Genomic DNA, 25498 nt, shown 5'->3' with positions numbered 1-25498 from the left:
GAAGGTTGTCTGACATGGCAGTGGGTCATGGCCGCCATGTCGTTTAGGCCAGGGCCGCCATGATGCTGGGGCCGCCCTGCAGCCAGGGCACGGCTTGGGTCACTACCAGTGCCCTCGGGAAGCGAGCACCGCCTTCCTCGCCCTCCTGAGGAACGGCACATCCTAACTTGTTCCTAGAAAAGTGCTTGTACTCACTTTGGACAGCAAGGACAAGGCCTTAGGGGCTAGAGGAGAGAAACCATTACAAAATGCTCACTAACTGTCGGAAGCGATTTAACTCTTTTGTACTTTCACTTCCAACAGCATCCTGGAGTTCAGTTCCCATTTTTCCCCCACCTGAGATCTCTATTGATGAATCACCAGTTAAATTTGCTGAAGGAGGAATTTTGCAGGTGTTGAGTTTGGGTTCAGTTTTTGGTAGTTGTTTGGAAGCTGTGACCATCCTCAACCATTTCCTGAAAAAAAATTCATTTTTGCAACAATGATTTTTAGGCTGCAAGCATGATCTGTCAACTTTCGGTTGATCAGTGCCAACACAGATATAGATGAGAAGTGCCTAATGTTTGCATTCATTCTGCACACTAGAGGTGGTTGTAATAATATTCTCTTCTACAGCAATACCTCTTCTGGTGAAGCTGTTTGAGGAATACAGTGACAAAAGCTCACCTTTCGGTGAGCTCAGTCTCAGTACTCCTCTGGTCTTACTCCTTTTTCCATGTCTCCACTAACAATTACTCAAGTTCCCATGAGTAATCAAGTGCCTAATTAATTGCCAAAACTGTATTTTTGGCCAGTGCCTTTAAGCACGGTTACATTTAATTTCATTCAGTGCCTCCACAGACTTTGTTTTGACAGAGCTACAAGCTACCACTAGGAAAGTGGAAATTACTCTGACATTATCAATAAAACATGAAAACATCTTTTAATCTGCTAATCCTCTTTAAAATGTAAATACAGTAATTCTGTAAAATGACATGGACTAAAATATGAGTGAGCAGAAGAAATGGTATATAGACAACAAAACTTGAAAATAGTGAAACCTTTTACAATCCACCTCATACAATTAAAATGGTTTAAACACTGGGGACATGAATCAGCCGGTTCCCAAATAAATACCAAGGTGAACCTCTGACAGCTGAATTTTATTGCTTTAGAATTTTCAAGTTATTGGAAAAAAAGTTGTCTACAGTCTATTTAGTGTTTGCATATAGCATTTCCAGAAAACAGCCCTTGAAATCATTACGTCTAAGCAAATACCTTGCTTCTTGCTAAGAGGTCTGCCTCTCCCTCTCATGATGCTGCTCTGTTATTCCAGTGATAATTGCAATAAAAAGAAAGCCATGCAGTTTTATTTTTGTTGATGCTGGTTTTCAATAATATTACCCCACTGAGAGTGTAAGAGAAGACACAGGACTGGAGATTTACTTCAGATCCTGTTAATAAGGATATAACTGAACTGGCATTTTATTCAGCACGTTCTACACAGAAGAAAGCTATGGTAACCCACTTAAGCAAGTGAGTTCCAACACAAGAGAGCAGAGAGAGCAATACAGCTCCAAGAAGAAGTGCTGTACTTTGGAAACATCCACAAAATACCCCACAGCCATCACGGTGTTGCATTGAGAGCAATTGCTAAATTTACAAGGATGGCTACAAGTAAATAAGGTCTATTTTGCAAGGTATGAAGAAACAACTGTTTCCATTTACTGGAAGCATGGCACATCGGTGGCATGTTTATGCATTATTAACCATGCAAGAGAAAATCTTCCAGATAGGAAAGTTACAGTAGTCACTTTGAGTCAGGACTCAAAATGCTTGCGGTTATGACTACAGTTTCTACCAGTATTTGCAAACCTAACTTTCTGGAGATGGTTCTTCAGACCAAAGAAACTGTTGCACCTGCTCTTCAAGGACAGAATCTGCACAACTCATGTTAAAAAAGAAAAACAAAACAACTCTCCAAAGATTCTAATATCCTGTTCTCCCAAACTCAAAGACTATCAACATCACCTTCACATAATACTTAATACTTTAAAAAAAAATAAAATAAAATCCTTACGTGAGCATTCCTTAAGTGAGTGACACATGCCAAGAGACGGTATTTCTTAAACTTAACACAGTACTTTCAATTCATAAAAATCTTCCAGCTATCTTAATACTTGCCCCCTTTACTTATCCCAGTGAGTTTCAGTCTGAGCTTCAAAAGGAAAAAAGAAATACTAAGCCTAAAACTTGTAAGCCAATTGAAATTTCATTAAACAGCTACAAAAAAATAAAAATAAAAATCAAGAGCTGAGTATACTGATGTTACAACAGCATCCAGATTTGCAAATGTGATCTGCTGCTTTAACCATTCTCAAGCTTCCACTTAGCGTGCTGTGTCAGTAGCGAGCTGCAGAAGGGAACGTGCTATATTCAACAATTCCCTGTTTGTTTTTACATCAAGTAACTTAATCAGAACACACACTGCTGTTATATTTCTTCTGAAGTAATTAAATAACTATTCAATGCCAATTAATCACAGTTAAATAAGAGTCTGTCACCAAAGTGCTATGTACACATTTGAGACTATTTAATGGTCAAATACTTGGCAGTATCAAAGTTAAACAATGATTCATTAAGCCTCCTCCACTACACAATAGTTAGGCTAAACTTGAAGTAAAAGAATCAAAACTCTTTTGTTCTCCATGAAAAAGACGTCTAACCTCAGTAAGTGACACTCTTTTCTTACTAACTCTGTAAACTGCTTTAATTGCATGAATCAGAATGTGTTCAGGTGCGATATACCCACTTTGCTGCTGCAGGTGCCTACTGATACTTTGGAATCGATGTTCAAACCGATCATCCAAACAATGAAAACACTTGACAGTGTACCACACCTACTTAAAATGTTTATACATACTTCACAATGAAAGAAATATAATCCAAACTGAACCAACACTTGTGATGTAAACACCAGAAAAGAAGAGGATTTTTTTTTTTTTTTAAACAAGAAGCTAGGATCCTCCACAGGAAAAGCCAAATGCCACCAATAGCATTTGCTATTGTGCAACCTAAATTCCAAGCATCAAGGACCCTAAGAGCTGCTGTACATTATTTCTAAATGTATTTGGCATTTCTAGTATTCTCTGTTGGCCACTGCATTCACTGAAATACTTCTATGTAACAGAATAAAGCAGACAGATTGATTTTATATACCTTGCAAAGCCTTTCTACCCACTTCCTTCACCATACATTGCAGAAATACTTCGTTACCTCTCTAGTCCACTGATTCATCTCTTTGGAAAAGAAAAAAGGTTTTAAGAGAAGGACCTTCTAGGGATGGAAAGGTTTTGCCACTTGTGTGTGTGCGTGCGTGCACGGGTGCACACATTTCGAACATTTTCCCCCATCAGAGCTCAGGCTAATCCCCAATCCAGGCAATTTTAAATGTATCATACTTTAGCTCGCTACACATTTTATTAATAAATCCTGCTTTGCTTAGTAATCTAGACAACTCCATAGCAACTGGTCTAAATACCAATTTTCTTGTTACAAGTACACTGCATTTCCCGGGGAAAAAAGTATTCAAAATCTCTTCATCTAGTGTAACAGTGAAGACAGGGATGCTTCCCCACTGCCCAGTCCCCATGAAGAAAAAGTGACGAATTAACCCACATTATCTTCTCCCCACTGCAAATGAGCAGAAACCTGTCTGAAAGCAACTTGCACCGCTAGGAACGGATTCAATAAGGTACTTAGTCATATCTGCACAAATAACGTAAGCAACTCTGTGATTGCACACTTGCTCCAAGTCAGTCGTGCCACAGAAACGCTCTCCTGGTTTAAGACAACTTTAATTTGGAGGGATTGCACTTCACAGCTACCTACTTTAACCAGCAAGGAGGAGAGAGCCCGTGTACGGTATTCTGCTGACAGCACGCTCCAGAGTGCTGCTGGAAACAGGGATGCGGCACATGGTGACCACGTTACTGCGCTGTCATCATTCTCCATCCTGGGAAGGTGCATTACAACAGACCATACCTATGTTTTTGACAAGATGAGCTACAGGTGAAGGTGTTAACCTCCCCTAAAGAGAGAAATAATCTACTTTAACAGTCCAAATTACAGACTACAAAACCAAAGTATTTTAAAACATACATATGGCAGTATAATAATTCTCAAACATGCATCTATAGTAATAAAGCAACGCTCAAAGGTGGGAATAAAAGAAATAACTGCACAGGCTGTTTAAACATGCACCAGTTTAGCTACATTGAATGTTTCCCATTCTGTCAGGAGCATAAATCGACAGCCCCCCGCCTATCTTGCTGTTAAGCTATGGCATTCAGTGACTGATAAGTCTTCACCCATGCTCAATTCATACACACACACGAGAAAAAGAAAAAATGGGGGGGAAAAAAAGTACTGTAACTACAAGGAGCCTTCCATTCCATCAAAGCAGTGACAAAAGTGGATTGTCCATATCAAATGTTGGCAGGATGCAGACATTACATCAACCTTGTAAAATACAACTATGAAATCAACAAAGTAATTAAAGATGGATTACTGACTTTGAAAGGAATTGTAAGTTTGTGAAATATGTCTTCAGAAAGAAAACTGGAAATGCATCTCCTGCATAGCTGTCAATTACAGATCTACTCCGGCTTTTTTTTCCTTATTTCTACAAAGAAACGTCAATAGGTCTGTTATCTTTTTTTAATGTATGTTTAGCACCACATGTCCACATAAACTGCCATATACAGCATTACTGTCTTCCCCACAGGCATCCTATAAATATAAATAAGAAATGCTACCCCATTTTTTTTTCTTTAGCAGCCTGAATCTGACAGGAATATTATCACTTTCTTAGACATTTGCAAATAGGCACAGTGGTGCTGGGCCAAAATATGCTGAGATCATAATATCCATTTATCTAAACTGCCAGCACATAATAAATTCAGGTGGGATGCTTTCTATCCAAATTAATTTACTACTTGAAAAGGACTTTTACACAAATGCTGTCAAACATGAAAACAGCATAAGAAATGAGAAGAAAATATGAATGCTGTGTTTGTTCTTATTTTTAAGTGTAAGTTTTAAATAAAAAAGGATAACTATTGATGATGGTAAGAAAGGAAAACAGGCTTCTTTGCAAACAAATTTTATTTTTACTGATAATGGAGATGTCTACATTACCAGCAAACATACACTGATCCCAACTATACGGTTGTCTCTTGAGCTTTCCAGTCCACCAGAATCACTCAGGACTCTCTCTAATGAGCTACCAATTAGAATTACCCTGCTTGTAGAAAATCAAAAAATGTCAGTGCTCCACGCAAGTCCCACTTATCCCTTTTCTAAATTATGTGACACAGTTAATTTGTTGGTTTTGTCTTTCTCGATGTCAGAAAAGCATGTGTTTTAACATCAGTTACCACCAGCGAAAGTCTCCCTCTCCATTTAAGACACAATGCAGAAAGCATATGTAAATTCTTCATTAAAAACAGAAGCATACAAAGAAAAAAAATCTTTATGAAAAAAATTGTAACCTTCCTTCTTTCTTAAATTGATTTCATGCAAAGTCTCAAAATACTTTCTGCATTGCATTTGCCTTTCATATTATATGTCATTACCAACTACCCATGTTAGCTCTCATTTCAGAATTCATAACAGAATTCACGGTATGTTTTTAGCTTAAGTGCTACACCATATTCAGTAACAAAACTATTTTATAAAAGCAAGATAGATTTTGGATAATATATCCATTAGCAATTTAAGAATTATTGATCAATGTAATATCAGCTCCTATGACAGTAAGTAGCATTCACAGCTTTTTATTTTTTACATTACTGTGAAATAAAGTATTGGAATCATTTAAAGTAACAATCTTCTGGCTATATAACAATGTTTTATCCTATAACCCAAGTACAAAGCCACATCTCCACTTCATAATTAGAATGACAATGAAAGCAATGAAAGCAGACATCTGATGTGGCACACATTGCCTCCCTGCCTTCCCCCCCCCGAGTAATTCTAAATTTTTGCATACATGATCTGCAATGAAGATTGCTGGAACAAAGTTCTAACAATTCCACAAGTTAAATTCTGGATATTTTCTGCCCCCCCTTTTTTTTTTTTTCTTTTACACATTCACTGGAGCTTTTTCAAGTTCTCCTGAGTTTAATGAATAAAATTTACGCTTGAGCATACTTAAATAGAAAACTAAAAACAAGCCACCAACGTGTCAAAATACACAAAGACACAACTTTATATTGTACTGTACAGCAGAAATTAACAAGATAAGGCCCAAGTCCAACTGAATCAAAAAATAAATATTTATACAGAAGTTGACACTTTCTTCCCTCCCCTCCTGAAGGAAAAAAAAAAAAAAGTTAACTCCTTGCAAATGCTGAACATCTTTTTCAAGACCAGTTGGTAAGCTGCAACCTACCTACTAAATCTCCTATTGATTTACACCAACTTTTTCTACTCCAGATGTAAAGTTATCACCACATTACAAAGCATAACATAAAAGAAACCTGCAAGAGTATATATGAAATAAAGGCCTATATGGACTTTTTACAGGCCTGGTTATGATTAAACTCTTTACAAATCTATTAAACCACAAACACATCCACCTGTGAAAGAGCATTTGTGTTGTCCAGTTCTCCTTTCTGCTATAAACCCAACTGGGATTGGAATACATCCCAGTTGTTGCTTTGCTGCTTTTGTTTTAAGGTGCCCAATGAGTTGAACTAAACACATCAGAAATCAGGATGGACTGATATATCTGAAGAGTGCTGTTGCTTGAATTTTTACATGACAGGAGAAGAGGTACTTTAGAGCTACTTTCAGATCTGGGGGGTTTATACATCAATATGCATCATTACAAGAATTAAAACAAAAAAAGGAAGAACAAGCTACCTTTTGATAAGGTCTTCCAACACGGTTGGGAATGTCTTGGTTCCAAGACGGTTTCAGAATAGGCTTTAAATACTGTATTTCAGACAAGTATCAGGAAAAAAAAATCACAAAGCTCTTGCAAATCTGCCCATATTTGCTGATTTTCTTACCATCTTTCCCCCTCTTTCTTAGGCATTGAAGTTAGAATGGGTAAATCAACATTCCAGTCTCAGACGACGATAACCAAGTAGGACATCAGTGAAGATAAAGTTTTTCCCTCCTGAAATCTTCAGCAGACATTACTGTGTGGCTGATAGAGTGATCGTCAAGAAAACAAGTATTATCCTATATTTTACCAATCAGATACCCTCCCACATACTGAAGAAAACAACTCCCATGTACTCTGTTTTCTCCCTTTTCTGAAGCCACGGAAGGGAATTCCATACAGACTATTGTTGTGAAAACTGAGACAGGACTTCTGGCCTCTATCTAGCCCATCCATTTTGGAGGATAAAGTCTTTGGGCAGCTCAAAGAGCAGAGGCATTTTATGTCCTCATCTGACTTTGAAAACGCTCATCTTCTGCTTGGCGTGCTACTTTGGTTCGATCATTCTCTTTTCTTTAGCATCAGTTTCTTTTTCTTTCTCTCTTCTTCTGGAAAATGTGAATTGTTTAGCAAGGAATGATTCTCTCTAAAGTTCATTCCATATGTACACATTTAATGAGTCCAGAAATACCTTTTGCTTTTTTAACAACTCAAATCATAAAAGAGCCACTGCAAACCCCCAGGTTTGGCTAGCCAGAAATAACAACAGATGAAACCAGGTAATGTTTCTTTTTTTCCATCTCACATGGAAACTCATTACTACTGAACCCAAGAGAAATGCTGGTATAACTGTCAGAGAATTAGAACTGTGTTTATTTCAGTTTGCTATGCAAATAATCAAAGCATTTGCTTTTAAAATTTTCTGTGTTATTAAAAAAAAAAGGACCTGCCTCCCCCACAAAGTTAAAAAATTTGCTTCAATTTAGGACAATTTAAGCCACGTCTCAGAGCAAAATCACAGAAAATTTGGGAACAATGAGACTTGGTATCATTGACAAAACCTCAAAGGAAAAAGATATTGGGAGACTTGTCATCCTATTTAAAACCATGCAGCCAAACCCCTGGGTCAGGACACTTCCATGAGCAGTGAGGGCATCATTCTCACCAACCACAGAATGTGGGTCACCCACCTCTCTGGTGAGCACGTAATTGCTACTCTGCAGGCAGTTCTGCAGCAGGCCTCCTTCGGTCATGCCTGTCGAAGCTGTTCTCCGTTTGGATGAATCAGCGAGCAAGTATGGCACCGGAAGAAGGCAAATGAGTGTTTGCCTGAAGGCTACGGCAATCAGCATGGGAGGGACTTCAGCTGGATTCAAATCCTTTTTTTTTTTTCCCCCTAATTTGGGGCATGGATCCTTTCCTGAGGACTGGGCTGTAGGGTATAAGGAGGGATGACTTCACCTCCTCTTCAGTTTTGTGATTGGCATCAAATTCCCCTTGCAAATCTCGCCTGAGAAACAACCAAAAAATCTTTTGTCTCAGAAGAGCTGAAGGCAACAACCATTTCCCAAGCGTTTTCTTGGAGCAAGAAGTGCTGTCCAAAGGAATCTAGATATAGTCTGACAATGCATTTCTTTGGGCCATCAGCTTCCAGGGGAGAAAAATCACTATAATGTAAACTTCTTTACAGCCTAAACTATAATTAACAACACTGAAGTGGAAATATGGGGTATAATATACATTCAAATAAGAAAAAAGTAAAATATGACCTCTTCTCCACTGCATATTAGACTCATTACATTCAAAAAAAGAAATTTTAATAATTAAATGCTGTGAAAAGTTGCATTGCACTGTATCTGACTTTACTGTACCCCCTCTACTGGGGATTAAAAAGCTTCACCTGAAAAACAAAAAAGAAAATCATACGAGGAGCAAGTAGCTGCAAGTGATGACTGCACTAAAACACCACTGGTGTATAAATCAAAACCAAAGAAGTTTTAATGTTCATATAAAAGTATAGCTAAAGTTCATCCCCCTAGAATTCCTGACAGCTGAATGCTGGAGATTTTTACCTAAGGAAGTAGATTAAATTACTTGAAAAACATATGCTGTTTTTTTACCTAAGGACGTAGGTTAAATTACTTAATAACATATGCTGATGCTTACATTGCTCAAAATTAAGGAAAAATCTAGTATGACCCTATAAAATTCTATTTTTTATGCCTTTTAAATAATAAGAAAAACTTAGAATGGCAAACTGAAATATGCTAACAGCAACATTTCTTCACTTTTTTGTAAACAGAGAAAAGAATTTCACACACATCAAGGAGAAAAAAATGGCTTCTCTGAACAATCATTCAAGCAAAAGTGAATAAAATTTACAGTCTATTTTGTCTTTGTTCAATTCAAAGATAGACTTCAATGTGAAGCTCTGATTTACAGCTGTCCAGCAGTCTGAACGCCTAAATAAATAAACAGGCAAAAATAGGAGAGCGCAGTCTGTAACAATGGACTCCTGAGAATGCTATCATTTGTTATTTGCATGACAGAAACTCCCAAAGAAGGGCTAATATATCTGAAGTGGGAGGCAAAGCCACTAGGATGCATGCTGGACAATCACATTGCCAGAGGCATGCCCTTCCCTCAAGGGTTTCTTGTGTCAGTGAAGGGAAACCAACACAATTGGCTGTAAAAGGAACAAAGAGCAAAGGGAAGATGCAGCAGTAAGTTGGAACATAAAGTTGCAAGACAAGATGTGTGCCTTTTCATTTTTTTTAAATAAGGGAAAACAAAGGGGTCAGGGAATTAATGAGTTTCTCCACCCATATGTTTAACTAGTGTCAGTTTGCAGATAATGTGGTTACAATGATACTGGTATATCTTGAGAGATGATTTTAAGATGAAGGAAAGCCAGCTTGTGGATGAACTTTGCTGCACAGGGAGCAGGAAGTTACAAAGATGTAAGCAAGAAAGATAAGCAGGCAAAATGATGATGGAGGGTGGAAGAAACACGGGAATGTGCCAACAGCTCCAGTTACCAGGTGCAGAAATAGTAAAAGCTTTGCAGGGAAAGAGGGCTAATGCTCAAATGAAGCCACACTCATTTCCGCACCTCCTGGAGTCTTCTCTCAAAATACACTGGGACTGTGAGATCAAGAGCCTTCTCTCCATCTGGCCCTGGGGAGGAGCTGCAAGACAGCACTGACAAAAGACTAGCTGGTAGTAACAGTCACAGAAGTTGCCAAACCTGGGATGTTTGGATATTACAAGAGCTTTGCACTTATTGATTTGAATTTTAGCCCCATGCAGATTGGCTGCTTGCACATTCCCTCTCCTTCACTCTCTGCTTCGTTCACTCTATATCCATTCGCTGTCTTCCTTGTTTCCTCTCCTTCACCTCCCTTCAACATTTCTTCTTCTATTCCCCTTCACCGTGGCACAGCACAAGTTCTTGGACACAAACAAGCATACTTAAGAACAGAATACCACCCAAGCACAACCAAGGCATGAAGCCAGACAAGGAGAGGTACAGAGTATATTAAGGTAGTAGGGAGGGCAGACTTTCCTTCAGAAAAATAACCCAAGCTGCAACTTATGACATTGACTCAACTGGGACAAAGCCAATGAGAAGAGAAGGCAAACAGAAGGTGGCTGCAAGTAGAAGAGTGCCTGAATTAATGTTTTGGAAATGCAGTGTAACAAAAACAGCCAGATGGGGAAATGGCAATAGCTACATGAGTCATACAAGCAACAAAGGGATGCTTTACACTGAAAAACATGGGAAATCCTTACAGCAAATGAGATATCAGGTTGTGAAATAGTTCCCAAATTAAAACTGCGGAAACCACAACGCCATTGTCACTTAAAGAAGGACTGCAAAATGCATTCAGAATACACCACACAGCCATAAGTCATTTGATATATGCTGACTATTCACAAGGTTATACTTCGACAGATGAGGCAAGACTCACAATCTGTTGAGAGCAACGCCTTTGAAGAACAGTTCAGATGATTTTAGTTTCTTCTTGCGTTAAACTGCTCTTACAGGAGCATATTTCATTCCACAACTACAAAACTGTAGGGGAAATAGCCTCTTCTGTCTACAGTTAGTCTTCAGAGTATAGTCCAATTAGTTCCTTTAATTTCATTCACACGCGGTCTTAAGCTTTCACAAGGCTGATTAAGATTTCAGGCAGAGAAATTCCCAGTAAAAGCTTTCTTTCTTCCTTCAAAACAAACACGTCTGTCTTTGGGTCTTAACACTTCACTTTTCCAATTATTTTACGCATTCGCTTTGTATCTCTAACATTAATTTTTATTAATGAAAATTTAACATTAATTAATTTTTTAAAATCAGCTGCTTATCTGCAGAAACGGTATCAGACACATTATTATGAAAGGAGGTTCCAGGACTGCAAGGAACTGGACAACTACAGGAGCAACGCGAAGACTGTAACAAAAATACTTTCAGGTATTATTATCTAATGGATTTTAATTTAAAATCTTTTCATGGACCTGAAGTACAAGTTATATTTTGGAATAAATACTACAGACTTTGCAGATAATCACTGATCATAAACTGATCCTAGACTTTTGGGGAAAGGTTGTTATAAAACAGCTACAGTACTGTTATTCTGCATTTTAAAAAGGCATTAACCAAATCCCTGACAAAGCAGGACTACAATGGAAAAACACACATCCAATAATAAAATTAAATGATAGAAAAATATCTATGTTTTTCCTTCCCTCTTCACGTAACAGCATGATCGGAGAACTTGCTCCTGGATCAATTTGTGAATACTGTTAAAAATATGAAACAGAAGTGTAACTTTAACAACAACAAAAACTCTATGGAAGGCAAAACATGTCAACAGCCCAACCACTGCTAATATTACAGACTATTAATTATTAAAAGTTAGCATTGTATATATTTAATTAGAATAGCTAGAGCACAAATGTTGGCTCTAATAGTTTTCAAAACATAGCTCAACTTTATTAGGTGCTTTTCATATGCATTCTGAAGTTGGATAATCATACGCCAATAATCCAATGCCTCTTAACTTTCTGAATGTGTATTTTGTCTTTGGCAGAGGAAGTCCTTAAACAGCAAAATATGAAAGGTTAATTTCTAAAGTTTTTAGTGGTAAACTCTACAGTGGTCATGCTTTCAAGGAAGAGGTAACAATCAAGTTTAAGTGTTTGGATCATTCTAAAATCTTTTAGGACCTTCTGGACAATTGCACTTTTAAAAAATCTATATTTTTATTTTTTCAAAGAAAGGCCACTGAAATGTCTCAACATCAAGGTTTTGTACTCTTTCATGATCTGTTATTTTTCTGCAAAACTGTCATATCGCAATTAGTATGTAAAGTTGTAGTCTTATGAAACAAAAGTCCTTAGAACAGCACTTGTTTCATGTGGTGAGGTCTACTCCACTTTACAGAAGACTTCTTACTTCAGCAGGGTACCACCACCCTCATACTTTCAGATGTCTGTCCACGAAGGAAAACCTGGCAGGACTGGGACTTGAATTAAGTCAAGATATCACAAATTACCTGAACGAGAAACCCAAATGAACACTGATAACAAGACTTCAGATATGCTGTAAAATAATATTACTAATGTGCTACTGCTTGCACGGGTCACAATCTTTCTTCCTCAATGCATTCAGACTCCCAAACGACCATTATGTGTAGAAAAGAGATGAACTGAAAGGTTCTGACATCAGAGAATTCAAACTGGATTTGAATCCCATTGAGGAGGTATGACTCATCTCTGAGGTTTAAATTAGATTATCAACAAAGTGAAGCAGCACAGTAAATCTGTAATAAAAGATGAATGCCTACAGGAAAATAATTTTTGCCCCTAGTGGCAGATGCCCGAACTTTAAAGGATCTGAGACTAAGCTCTTTGTCTAAGCCTTCCTGACAGAAAACAATTGAAATAATTTCTTTAGTTGGTCCAACTTTGCTCCATATGCCACATGGAAACAATATCTAAACCCTGTAAAAGGAAGTATATTGTCACTTCTAAACCAATTGAGGATCAAACAATTTACAGAAACCAAGACTTATTTTGCTGACAATTAAGCTCTATCACCAAGACTTGAGATTCAATGAAATTTGACAATTGTGAAGAAAGAGGCTTTTGTCTAAGTAAGTCTGAAGCATTTGGAAGAATCAACAGAAAATCAGAAGACCAAATTAGATCGAAGTATCAGAGCCTTTGAGGATAGTCTAGAATTCAGTAATTAAAATAACTGCTTTGCTTTGCTCTGTTTCCTCTCTGAATTACTTTGGGTGTTACAGCAGAAACAGAAATACAGCAAGAGGCAAATTTGGTCTGAGGAGCGAGCATTACACCCACTGCATTTCCTCTTAGATCAACAGTGCGTTTTGTTTGTCTAGTCTGCTGGTCAAGGCCCATTACAAAGAACCTCCATCCCTTTAAAGACGAGACGAAAAACAAGTACAAGCTGCCGCTGTACACGGTATCTAAGGGATGTGAAGGGCCTTTTAAGTCTTTTTCTTCCACGCTGAAAACCATCACATTTACTTCGTAGTAATTTAGAAACAACCCAAAGAAGTCTGCAAATTCTGGCCTATTCTAGCATTGGAGGTTACTAGCTTGCATCTCCTCCTCGTGGAATCAAAGACTGAATCCTGTTTCTCCAAGAAATGTAATACTAGCTTGCTCTCCAGCATATTTAATCAAAAAAAAGGTAAAGACTTCTGTTCAAAACATCTCCATGCCTACTTCACAATTAATAAAAAGCATTCAAATGTCAATTGAATATCTTGCAGAGCAGAATTACAAAAAACACAAGCAAAGTGCAAAGGTATTAACAAACTAACCTGTCCTCACAGGAGTACATTTTAAGCTGAAAATGTCTCAGATCGTTTCAGAAACTCTGGATTTTGCATTTCAAAAAATGTTTGTGTGTCTGCTGGGAGTACATAATAATGTTTCTTTATTGCATGGCTAAGATGGGAAAACAATTAACGAAAATGTATTTTTCCACAAGAATGTTTCTTAGTTTTAAGCAAAAGACCATTTCTGGAAAGTGACAGATTGGACATTTCCACTCTCGAATACCCAGCAGGTGAACACAATCATCTGTATAAGCCCTCATAATCTGTGAGAAACACTTATTTCTGAACAATCACTTCTAAACACTGTTCCTTAAGCCTTTGGTAGTAGCTGAGCAACACTCGTTATTAAACTGAGGTGCAGCAGAGTTTATTTTTTCTTATCTCAATTAAAAAAAAAAAGTTGGGATTTTTTTTTCATTTTTTTTTTCCTTCTGAGGATTTTTTTTTCCAAATATAAGCAGCATTTAGTGAACGGCTTTGAATTGAATATTAAACCACACTCATAGCTTAATTATGAAAAAAGATCATTGTCACTACACATTTGGAATATTAAAACTTGTAAGCTTTATAAAAACCTCAAGGCACTTTTTTTTCTCTCTCAAGTTTGGCTGTATTTTGAAAGTACTCCTTAGATAAGATTTCTTAATATTAGAACAAGTCCAGTATAACTAGTTTTCTGTTGAAAATATTGGGAAGAAAATGTTCCTTCTATATTATTAGTTCAATAGGGAAAAAAAAAAAGATGACACTTCTAAAGCTAAAATCATCTGTATTAAACAATTCTTGTACTTTCAATTTGCAGAGATTTCTGTAGACACCTTTTGCCCTGTATGAACATCATATATTTTTTTCTCCAACTGTAGAGGAACATCAGCTGACTGAAAGTAGCTGCCATCAACTTTTCCTTAAACCATTTTTACCAATTTTTTTTAGTCAGGAAATACCAAAAATATTCTGGAAGGCTAACAGTAATGGTTTACTTTTGGCTGGTTGTTGAGACTGGCAAAATGATTAATTGTTATTCTGAGGGGAGTCTGGGGAATGAAGGAAGAGAGGAAGGAAAGAAGCATTATATTACTATCAGGCAAAACATATTTTTTATATATATATATTTAAATTATGATTCATTCCTTTCTCTTTAGTGGTGAAAATTTGAATATTGAGTACTGTACAATACCCATCCGTAAGCACATAAGACAGCTAGGTACCCTGAGTTCCCACACTAGGGTACAAGAAATACAGCTCTTTTGCCATAAGCTTTAGAGCAGAAATCTAACTTTGGAGCTCCAAGTCATGCCCTGTAAGAGTCTGCCTCTCTATCGTGTACCTGATAAACCTAAGCTAATGTTAACCTCTGTCAATACCCTTTTTTGCCTGGTCATTTCTCATTATATATGATATTCCAACTGGAATCCTAAATTACTAGAAAATAGAAGTAATCATGGATTTGAAGAAGTTCCATTATTTTACTCACTGAGCCCTTAACCTCCATTATTGAAAGGATAACCTTACTTGAACAAACATGCCATTTCTACCTTATACTTAACAATAACTTAACCAAGTAATGGCATACAGCAAATCTGATCTGAATGGGCACAGGACCCCAGCACTTCAGTTTGCTTTTAGTCTCTCCTTTTGTAAATTGAAAAGGCTAGGGTCCTACCTCATTAGGCACTGCAAAGATTTGCTCACATTTACAGGTCGTAACAAAAATAGAAGGCTCTTCACTAAGTTGCCCAGCATTAAGAATATGCCCCGTTTCAGTAAGAGGAAAAAGAAAGCAAACAACCAGTGATAGACAGCAACAGTACTTCTGATACTGTTCATTATCCCACGCAGTGAGATGATCACCACATATAAAACATTTAATGCTCTCAGTCCAATCTCTCTAAGTGAAGGCAGACACTCACCACCTTCTCTCTAAACACCAGCATGACAGATTATAAACATAAGTGTACTGGAAGAAGAGACGAATGAGGTAGCATAAAGTTTATTTATAGCTTTAAATTTTAACATTAAAAAAGAATGGAGAAAAAAAACACAATACTGAGCAAATGCCCCCAGCATCTAATTACTTACTGTCCTCTGGTCATGTCCTAGAAGGGATGGGGTGGGAACAGTACTCCAGTATGAGAAATTAGTTATGACATCTCAAAAACAGATGTAGAAACTTCGTCTGAAAATTCAGCCTGAACTGTATTTTGGGTTGTGAACATTCAAACTGATGAACATGAAATGACACTGAGAAATGAATACATGCAGGGACAAATGAACATGTATTCCTGATGAAGAGAAGCTTACCACAAAGCTGTGTTTCTTTTTTTTGCCTACACATGAATTAGAAATATTCTTCGTTGCATCATTTGCATATTAAACAGACAATAACTTCATTGAGAAAAAACAGGTTTACCACACACACAGAAAAATCTCATCACATCTGATAAAAAGAAAACTGAGGAAGAAAAGAGTTAGGCCATCTCTCCTCCATCTATTATACCTTATAATTGCCAACAATAACGTTCATATTCCATATCTTCACCTTCTCATTTTTCCATGTGCCGTCAGATTGTTCTGCACTCTGTAGCTCAACACTAATACAGACTAGTGAATAGTTAAGCTTGAAAGAAAGCAGGATGTATGCAGAACACAGTGGAAAGAGGTTGGGAGAGATGAAGCATAGCATTCCCAGACACAGAAAGTAGAGGATAAATTCAGGTACAATGGGGGTAAAACTCAAGGAACATGCTGGTGTAGAGAAAAAGCATGACCTTACGAGAAGTTTAACTTCAACCTCCTCTGAGTTTACTACTGTCCTATATATTGCCCAAGTAGCTCACAATAAAAGTTTAAGGTGTTTTGTTAACCTCAATGAATGTTTTTTAACTGGAGAATGAGGAAGGATGAAGCCAAGCTACATGTGCAAGCAGATCAGTAGTCACACATCTTCTGCGGCAGTGAAAAGTCCAACAAGAAAACAAAAACACCTCATGAGCACACGGCGCACTTCTGTTGTGAACCAAACAGTCAAGAATGAAGACTTCGATACCTTTCTCCTATATACCACTCAGCTTGCTTCATACACTGGCTCTGTGAGTACATTCTCCTACCTAGTACTTAGCTGAACAGTGGATAAAGCAGCTTCAGCCTCTTCACACATTTCACAAATCCCCTCATTCCACAACCTCTTGCCAGGGACCACCACAACTAAATGTTCTGCTCAAGCAGAAATCAAAAGCTATGACAACAAAACATGCAAGTGAGAATCACCTAGGAAAGTGTTCAACATGTGCCCAAATTTAAATGAGCATTAAAAAAAACACTTCCAAGAACATGCAGTTTCCAGTTTCAAGGCATCTACCTCAAGGCAGGTATTGCCATAAACAATAATTAAAATGTCCATTACCTAATGTTGTTCTAGTTATAGGACTACTGTCCTGTAGCTAATAAACAAAAAGGAAGTTTTTCATATATTTGATACTATTTTAAAATACTCCGTAAAGCTGTCTTAAGACTGGTGGTAGTCAACATTTACAGCTTGCCATACCACTGATTCTTGAAAATATAGCATTACTTTGCTTTAAATAACATTAAAAAAAATCAAAACTTGAAGGAGGTCCTCTGTATGTATTCAGATGAATACATAACAACAAAACACTGACAGAGTATCTGCCCAAACTGATTCCTAGAAAAAGGACACCAGGGGAAGACAGGGTGGAAGCAATCAAGTAATGTTGGCTCATATTATTCACAAATAGTTCAGTAATTAATTCTGACTACCAAGTTTGTATTTTTCAAACAGAATAAGCCCACTAATGTGGAGCTTGAGTCAATACCTCCAAATGCAGAGACACCCCACTCCTCTAGTTTTAGATTTCTATCATTCAGTTCTTACTCTGGATTGCCAGAACAGGCAGATTCACATGCAACATCCATTCTTTCCTACACTAAAATTTTAATTTTGGATCGAGAAGTGCCTTTTGTTTCCAAACACTCTCTAAGATCACCACAGGCACAAACTAATCTTCACTTGTTGCATAATCTGCAAGATGCTGGCAATCTGAAAAAAAAGAATAATTAATTCACCCAGATGCTGCAGTGCAAATTACCTAGGATCATCTGGGAGAGAGATTTCTGTGCGTTATAAAGCAGAAAACCAGAGCTAATGAAATGAGTTTGCACTGTAATAGTCTTTGTTTTCTTTCAATTATCAGCCATTCAGATAAAAAAAATAACAAAATGGGCTGTTTTTTCTGCAAACACCACAGTGGCCTAACTGTATCTGTGTGTCTCTAAGATACGACAATAAAAGGTTATGGCTTGGGAAAGAGGCCAGAAAAGCCAATGCCCTGATGTGTGGGGCTTTATCCTGAGATGTGGGAGCCCCATCTCTTCAAGACCCTTAGAGAGCAAGAAGATTTGGGCCTCCCTTCCCACACTCCACAAGCGTGCTCTCACCATCTGGCTGTTTGCTCTCCCTGCACCGCTCTTCCCCAAAATAACTGTTTTGGAAATGCTTCTACCTTGCTCCAAGTTAGAATGGAAGTGATTTTTTGAGAACTTTTTCCTCGTTTTTCAAAAATGCTCATTCCCCACCTAGAACTGGTGTCCACAGAGAGCAAGAGAGAAGGCCCTATCCACGCGCAGGCCTCCAGTACCCACTGCTTAAAACAATCACGGCAATATCCAGCAAATTTTAAGCAAATGAAAAATAGCAAAAATATAAATATATTTAAGCTAGTTATTATAAAAACCAAAAAACCCTTCATGCTTCAGATTATGTCCAAAAGCTGATCTGCAGTAGCATCACGACAGCAAGGCCTTCTTTTAACCCCTTCACGGTTTTTCACTGATGTTTAGCAGCCTCTCCCTCTGTTTTCCAGTGCCTCCAACTACCATTTCCTTCCTACTTGTCTCAAGTCTTGTCAAAATAGTCTGCTATCTATGCGAGACTAAAACATAACACCATTTTTGCTTCCCTGCTACACTTGCCGTGTTTCTGAATGGCTTCTGTTCAGCCTTCTAAAACCCATACTTTCAATTAGGCTCCTCTGTGCCTCCTTTTCCTTTGGCTGAGGCGTGGGAGCAGCTTGCTTTGTGGTCGCTTTAGCAAATGAAAAACCAGAAATGAAGTACCTGGGCAGGTCAACTTATGGTCAGAAATGAGTTTCGCAGCAGGCCATCTTCCCCAGCAGGGGATTTTAATGTGAGGAAGATAGAAAATCCCTGTGAAGGCACGTGAAATCTTGTGCCAGGGAAGCAGGAGACTGCGTTTGGGAGTGGTCATCGGCACAGGCTTCCCACTATTTCTGTCTGAAATAATGCACCATCCCCTCCTACAAACAGCTTTCTCTAAACCTTTCAATTTTATCTCACATACGAAGTATAAATAGGGTGAGCATTGACTTGGTGAACCGGAAATGTAATAGGCTTGTCTCATCAGTTTACGGCCAGGTTTCATTCAATTATTACTGTAGAGAAAAATAGGATAGAGTTGAATTGGGTTATGCTAATGGATAATAAATGTAAACATAACTCCACAGTGCTATTTACTAACTTTGAAGACTACTCCTACAGTAATCAACTTTATAAGGCTCCTGACAGAATCATAATAGCGATAAAATACATAGAAGCGTAAGGCTATTTAAACTCTTAACAAAAGCCACGATAATACTAGCAGTAAATGAGCAACTCCCACAAAATATCATTTAATAATCACGCCCTGATAAGGTTTAAAGTACACATCGCCATTGTTATATGAAAAAACATTAAAGTTTTTTTTTGTGTGTGAATGCATGTAGCAACCTAACAGGTTTTAATTACCACACCTACTCCAGTGACGAGCTGTTCCACTCAAACACCCAAACATAATATTTACAACCTTGTGCGGTTGTTAAGGATCTCGGTGATTGATGGGACGTATTGTGTTGTCATCTCACCAACAACAAATGCAAGTGATTACCAACAAGGAAGAGAGAGGCTGTTTTCATTTTACAACAAGAGGCTGTCCTGTAGGGACTTTTTTTTTCCCAACATAAACTAGCAAACCTATGCACACGTGAAGGTGCTTTAGAGCTTGGAAGAGAGAGTGGCAAACAAAGCCTTTGCTACATTAAGGACAATGTATTCCTTTTGTATTAGCTTAAGAGAACATGCCAGCTGTCAACAGAGCTAGGATACTTTTTCACAATCCCTCAGAATTCGTCCTGACCACAAGGAAGTATCTGAAAACTGCATCAGAAAGATAGCATAGATCTTGTTTCAGAAAAAAAGAAAGCAATTGAGTCATTGAGTCAAATAGGAATACAATACCTTTTCTGGCATCGCTACTGAATATTTATATCGGTGATGAATGAGACTACAAACGAAATATTTTAACATGAAGCTTTGCCTTGTTAACTGCATGATATGCCAAAACACCACCTACTATAAATCACAGGGTTTAAGACCAGTATTTCTTGTTTAAACATGCTACTTGTTCAGCAGAATCACTTGTGTGAACAAGCATACATTAATGTACACCAACTAGAGCAGTTTCACTATCCAACTGATAGAGCTATAATTTAACAACCTCATTATCAGCATTGTAATTTTCAGACTGCTGAAATACCATATTTGTTGCAAATATTATACAGCTTAAATACTTTAACAACATTGCCCATTTGAAGCTTCTGTCAGATAAAATGCAGATAGGCACTTGTGCATTGACGAACAAGCTTTTAATCCTATAAAGAAACTTTCTCTATCAAATTATAGGTGTTTCAACACTTGATTTATGAACACGATAATTAAAATCCTTATGCCTTAAAGAAAAAGAAACTCTTCATTAGAACATCAGTTTTCTTTCACATTTTTATCTTTTAATTGTTGGAGTTTGCTTTTATATCCTGTTATTAGCTGGCAATTCAGCATGTCATTTCTGGCTGCCAAGACAGGAGAATATAACCTGGTCAGTCCTCAAAGTTTGGGTAAGTACCCAAAGGGATCAACGTTTATTTACAGCTTCCACAAAGCATCTGGGGAAAAAAAAAAAAAAAAAAAAAAGAGAGACAAGAAAAGAAAAGCTGCTAATTTTGCTAATTTAACAGATAGAGGACAACCATCACACAATTCAGTGTTTTCTGTTTCTAGGAAGGCCAGAATGCTGTAATGCCTGCCAAAATATTTCTCCTCCTTCCATGAACTGTCAGAATGAAGAGTTTGGAGAGACAAATTAAAAAAAGAAAAGGGAAAAAAAAAAGAGCAAAGCTTTCATATGCATTTCTGTAGTGGTTCTGGTTCAATTTGAATTTTAGACAGATCTCTAGAGGGGGAAGAGATTCCTATTTTATCTGAACAAATTCATGCATATCATTCATTCATTCATTCTTGTAGCACCCATCAGCACAGCAGCAGCAGGTTTCAGTTTCCTAAACTCAATGCAATTCAAAATTACTCACGATCTCCACTAAAACTACCACTGCCGAAAGTGATGCAGTTATACATTAGCACTCCTTCTCTAAAGAAATCTCTGTCCCCAAATCCCAGAAAAGAACAATTTATTTACAAGCTAAGCAAGTAATCTTGAATCAAATCCTGAAGCTTGACAAAACTAGGATCTTCAACACTATCAATAAGAAACTAATTTTAAAAGAAGGAACTCCCAATTCAACAGCTATTGCTGCTGAAGTCCTGGTCCCTTTTACCTAGCCTTCTATCAAATTTGTTTTAAAATGATGCAGACGTTTTGAAAAAGAAATGCCAGGAATAATGTCTGAAGTCTCCTGACTGGACCAAAACATCACTCTTTAGGGTTATCTGACTTTTGGCCACTAATTACAAAGCCAACAAAGTTCCTGAACTCAGCATTACAAGAGGGCAACAAGCTTACCATGTAAAAGAGAAAATATTATACTTGCAGATAATGAGGATAACAGAACAGAATCACACTACACCGCTCAGTGTAGAGGCTGTAAATCCATTCCTCAAAGATCATCTCTAAAAACATAACAGATAAATTTTGTTAGCCTTCTAACAAGCTGTTGTAATGCTAGACTGGGATAAAACAGATCATGCTGCCCTCTTGTGCTAGACTTGCACAGAAATCAACCCCTTTATTCCTGCAAGTGACACACGAAGAGGAATATATAAAGCATTCACTGTGAAGTGGAAAACGTCCACATTTTCCTCCTTACAGACACTCTGACATGCATGCGATTCCCTTAGTGGGATTTGGATAGAAGAGCAAAGGAAGTTTCAAAAAGAAAGTCAACTTCTACACTCCAAAGGAGAAAGTAAACAAGTTCTGTTGTCTGACGGGATAAATCCTAAAGTACAGCCACGTAATCTAAAACTTCCCATCAAGCTTTCACTGTAACTGTTTAAGTGGTGCTGTACAGGTATCTATGGATAAATTTGAATTTCAGTCATAAATATCTGAATCCTGAATAACAGAATAAGCTTTACTCACTTCAGATTATCAGTTCCACAGGGTCAGGGTTAGCTGCTTAAGAAAGAGACGTTTATTAACGAGGTTCTTCTAATGCAAACCACTCTTAAAGAAGTCATGCCTAACTATTTACAGATCTATGCGAAATTACAGAAAGGTGAAACCTGTGTACATAAAAATATTGTTGGGTGGCAAGCAAAAAAGGAGAGGGTTCCTCATATTCCTGTACCATTTGTGCTACATAATATAAATTCCTAAAAATACATCTGAATTCTTACACTGTCTGAGTAAGATGCTCGTTACTATTCCCTTTACAGGCCTCTCTATATATTGCTAATGCAATATATAAAGAGAAATCTTGGACTCATGCCTAAACTGATTTAAAATGCTTTTTTTTTTTTTAAAAAAAAGAAAGAAATAAGTCATTTCATTTATTCACCACGACTGATTGGATCTACACTGTTGGGAGTTGACAGACATGTCATGATTCACCACGTATTTCCATTTCCTAATGTCGACTCCCTGATGCTGCTCATCAGTCTGCTTCCCCAGTAAGAACTATCTAGAGCTTGGGATGTCTATTAATTTCTTTCCTTCCTCAACTTTGGAAATGGATCACTGTGTATTCAAAATATTGACTATGGCACTTTTAATTGCAGATTATTTCCGGAGAAATAAAACAGCAAAAGTCAGTTCAGCAAATGCTCCTGCAGTCATTTTAGAGACTTCACACAAATACTGAGAACACACTGGATGCTTAAATGACAGATCTGTCACTACGGTACCAGCTTTGCTAATATGCGATATGCTAACTAACAGCTTGGATTGACTGTTACAATCAAAACGCTACAAAAAGGCTTTAGTAATTTCAATTTCTTTTCAGTATGTCTTTCACAGTATGGCATCTTCAAGAAGAAAATAAGAAATAAAAGAAAAATGGCTTGTACTTCAATAAACCTTACCCCAATGCAAATAGCATCTGAAGGTCTCAAAGAAGATAAATACACAGTAAAAACAAAAAACTAACACCTAAATCAGCTGGTAAAACAAAGATATTCAGAAGAGAATTCAGAATTGCTACATACTGCAGTTCGGAACAAGAGCATCAAGTCTCCCATGTAATCTTTTTTCCTTTCCTTTTTTCCTTTTTCAAAAGATCTGTAGATCAGAACAGCTGTACCTTTGCATGCTACCATGACTAAAAGAAAGATGAAGGAAAAGAGATCTATACACACTGAAGTTAATCTTCTATTATAAAATGTCTTCTGATAAAGAGAAGCACATATCACCAAGTCATGACAGTGTGTGAATACCAGCGATAGGCAGGTTGCATGAATGCCACTCTTTTACAAAGCGCTGCTAATTTGAGCTTCACAGTATGTTACAAAGCAAGCCATTTCTTATTACTCTACATCGTCCCCGATGTTTACTCCATAGTTCTGACTTCATTTGTTACAATGAGCCAGGTTTTTGGGCATTCTTACAAGATGATTATGTGTTGCCTCAAAAGTACAGTTACTGCACGCTGCATACAAAGACATTAAGAGGGAAAAGGATAAACCCTGTGTACCTGACAACAAACCTCATTAGTCCTGCAATTTCTTGTGATGTATATGCTCTCACTAGCTCTCCACTAACCTGTCTCCCGAGCTTACAGCTTTACTTCTCACCCTTCGCAGCTGCCTTCAATTTACACTACCACAGACGCACAGTACAAACAAGCCACATAACACAACCTTAAACTTGTGCAGTTGTACATTTTTATTTTTATTTTTTAAGGGGGGAACTTATGCATGTTTCATTCATCGTATTGTAGACCTGAACCTTTTCTCCACGTGCATATTTTTCCTGAAAATATTACTAGTCTCTCTGAAACAATAAAGCCATCCCTACATACCTTTACAGCTATTAAACAGCTTCTGGAAGTACGAGATCAAGCAAAGGTTCGTTTTCTTCAAGAGAATGAAGGCCAGAAGGCACATCAGATTTCTGTTTCTCATGTAACACTGGCCATTAAATCAGCACCACCGCACTTCCCCAACACTCTTCACCCTGCTCCAGCTTTTTTCTCTTCTTTCTTTTCAAGAACTGGATTACAGTCTTAAATTGCATTCTTTACGCTGTTGTCTGCTATGGAAGGACACCAAGCTACTCAGTTTCTCAACAACTGCCAATTACCACACTTGCTTAAAATAATTTTTTAAAAAGGGCAAATAATTGTCGGGGTCAAGCTTTCAAAGAAAAGCATAAGAAAGGCATCCGCACAAAGTACATGCATATACATTCAGGATTTCGCAGAGAGACCTCTGTTAACTCAATCAGATCATCACCAACTAGCAATTGGTGCTACTAACAACTAGCAGTTCAATGTACAAGACCAAAGCCACAGTTTTGAAAAGAGTAAGATCAAGTATCAATAAACAGTTAACATTCTGACATTTTAATTTAAAAATACCACACTTAATTAAAAGAAGCAAAAACACAAAGGTGCAAAAATACTTTAAATTCACAACTGCCCAGAAATAGTATATTTAACATAATCAATGAGGTACATTAAATGTTAAAGGTTTTTTGACTATTAAACTTACCAATAGGATTTCTGTCAAAAAACAAGACAGGAGCTTTCAGAATGGCTTGAAACATTCTGTTGTGCAAAGTCTGACCGGAATTAACGAGAACTTGAAACACCAGAAGACTTCTTATTATGCCAAACAGTATTGTAGCCACTGTTAAACCTGAAATTAAAAAAACAGAGCATTCATACAGATACCCATCTTCCACAAGCACATTCCAAAATAAAACTGAACTAAAACCTAGTTTTGTTGGCTTCTGCATATTGCAAGAATCCAAAATGTAAGCCTAGGGACTCAGACTGAGTGCTGAACACAGGTTCTTTATATTTGTCACTAGCTTCGGTTAGTGTTATATCATCAATTTAAACAATTTATCTTTTTCTGTTTGAAAGAATCAGCACTTTATGGAAATGCAGGAAACGTCTGTTAACCCACAAAATAAATCTGCATTATAACCGTCTGCATAACAGCTCAGCTAAGAAATTCATTTCACAGTGCCGTGTATAATTGTGGCTTGCAGAGGTCACTGTGAAGATTCAACATTTGCCAGCAGGTATTAACCAAGTAATACACACATGGCTATTTAGAGACAACCCTGAGTTATTCTCAATCAGCCCAAACCACTCATGCCATTCTTCCCCTTGTAAACCACATCAAATCATTTAAATTTTGTGTATTTCTTTAACACGGTAGAAGA

At 37.4% G+C, this 25498-nt stretch overlaps 1 protein-coding gene across 5 annotated transcripts in view; it reads right to left on the bottom strand.

Annotated features, from left to right (window-relative positions):
- The window catches only part of ABCC4 (ATP binding cassette subfamily C member 4), a 153014-nt gene that overhangs the window by 70122 nt on the left and 57394 nt on the right, over positions 1-25498 (bottom strand). For all 5 annotated transcript variants that reach the window (XM_035564875.1, XM_050716991.1, XM_050716996.1 and 2 more), the window contains one exon: positions 24817-24963. In XM_035564875.1, the coding sequence (XP_035420768.1) occupies positions 24817-24963 (147 nt within the window). The remainder of the gene's footprint in view (positions 1-24816; positions 24964-25498) is intronic.

Source organism: Cygnus atratus, chromosome 1 (genome assembly GCF_013377495.2).
Source record: "Cygnus atratus isolate AKBS03 ecotype Queensland, Australia chromosome 1, CAtr_DNAZoo_HiC_assembly, whole genome shotgun sequence".
In the NCBI taxonomy this organism is placed as follows: Eukaryota; Metazoa; Chordata; class Aves; order Anseriformes; family Anatidae; genus Cygnus; species Cygnus atratus.
Note: the sequence above shows the minus strand (reverse complement) of the source record. Positions and strands in the feature narration are given on the sequence as shown.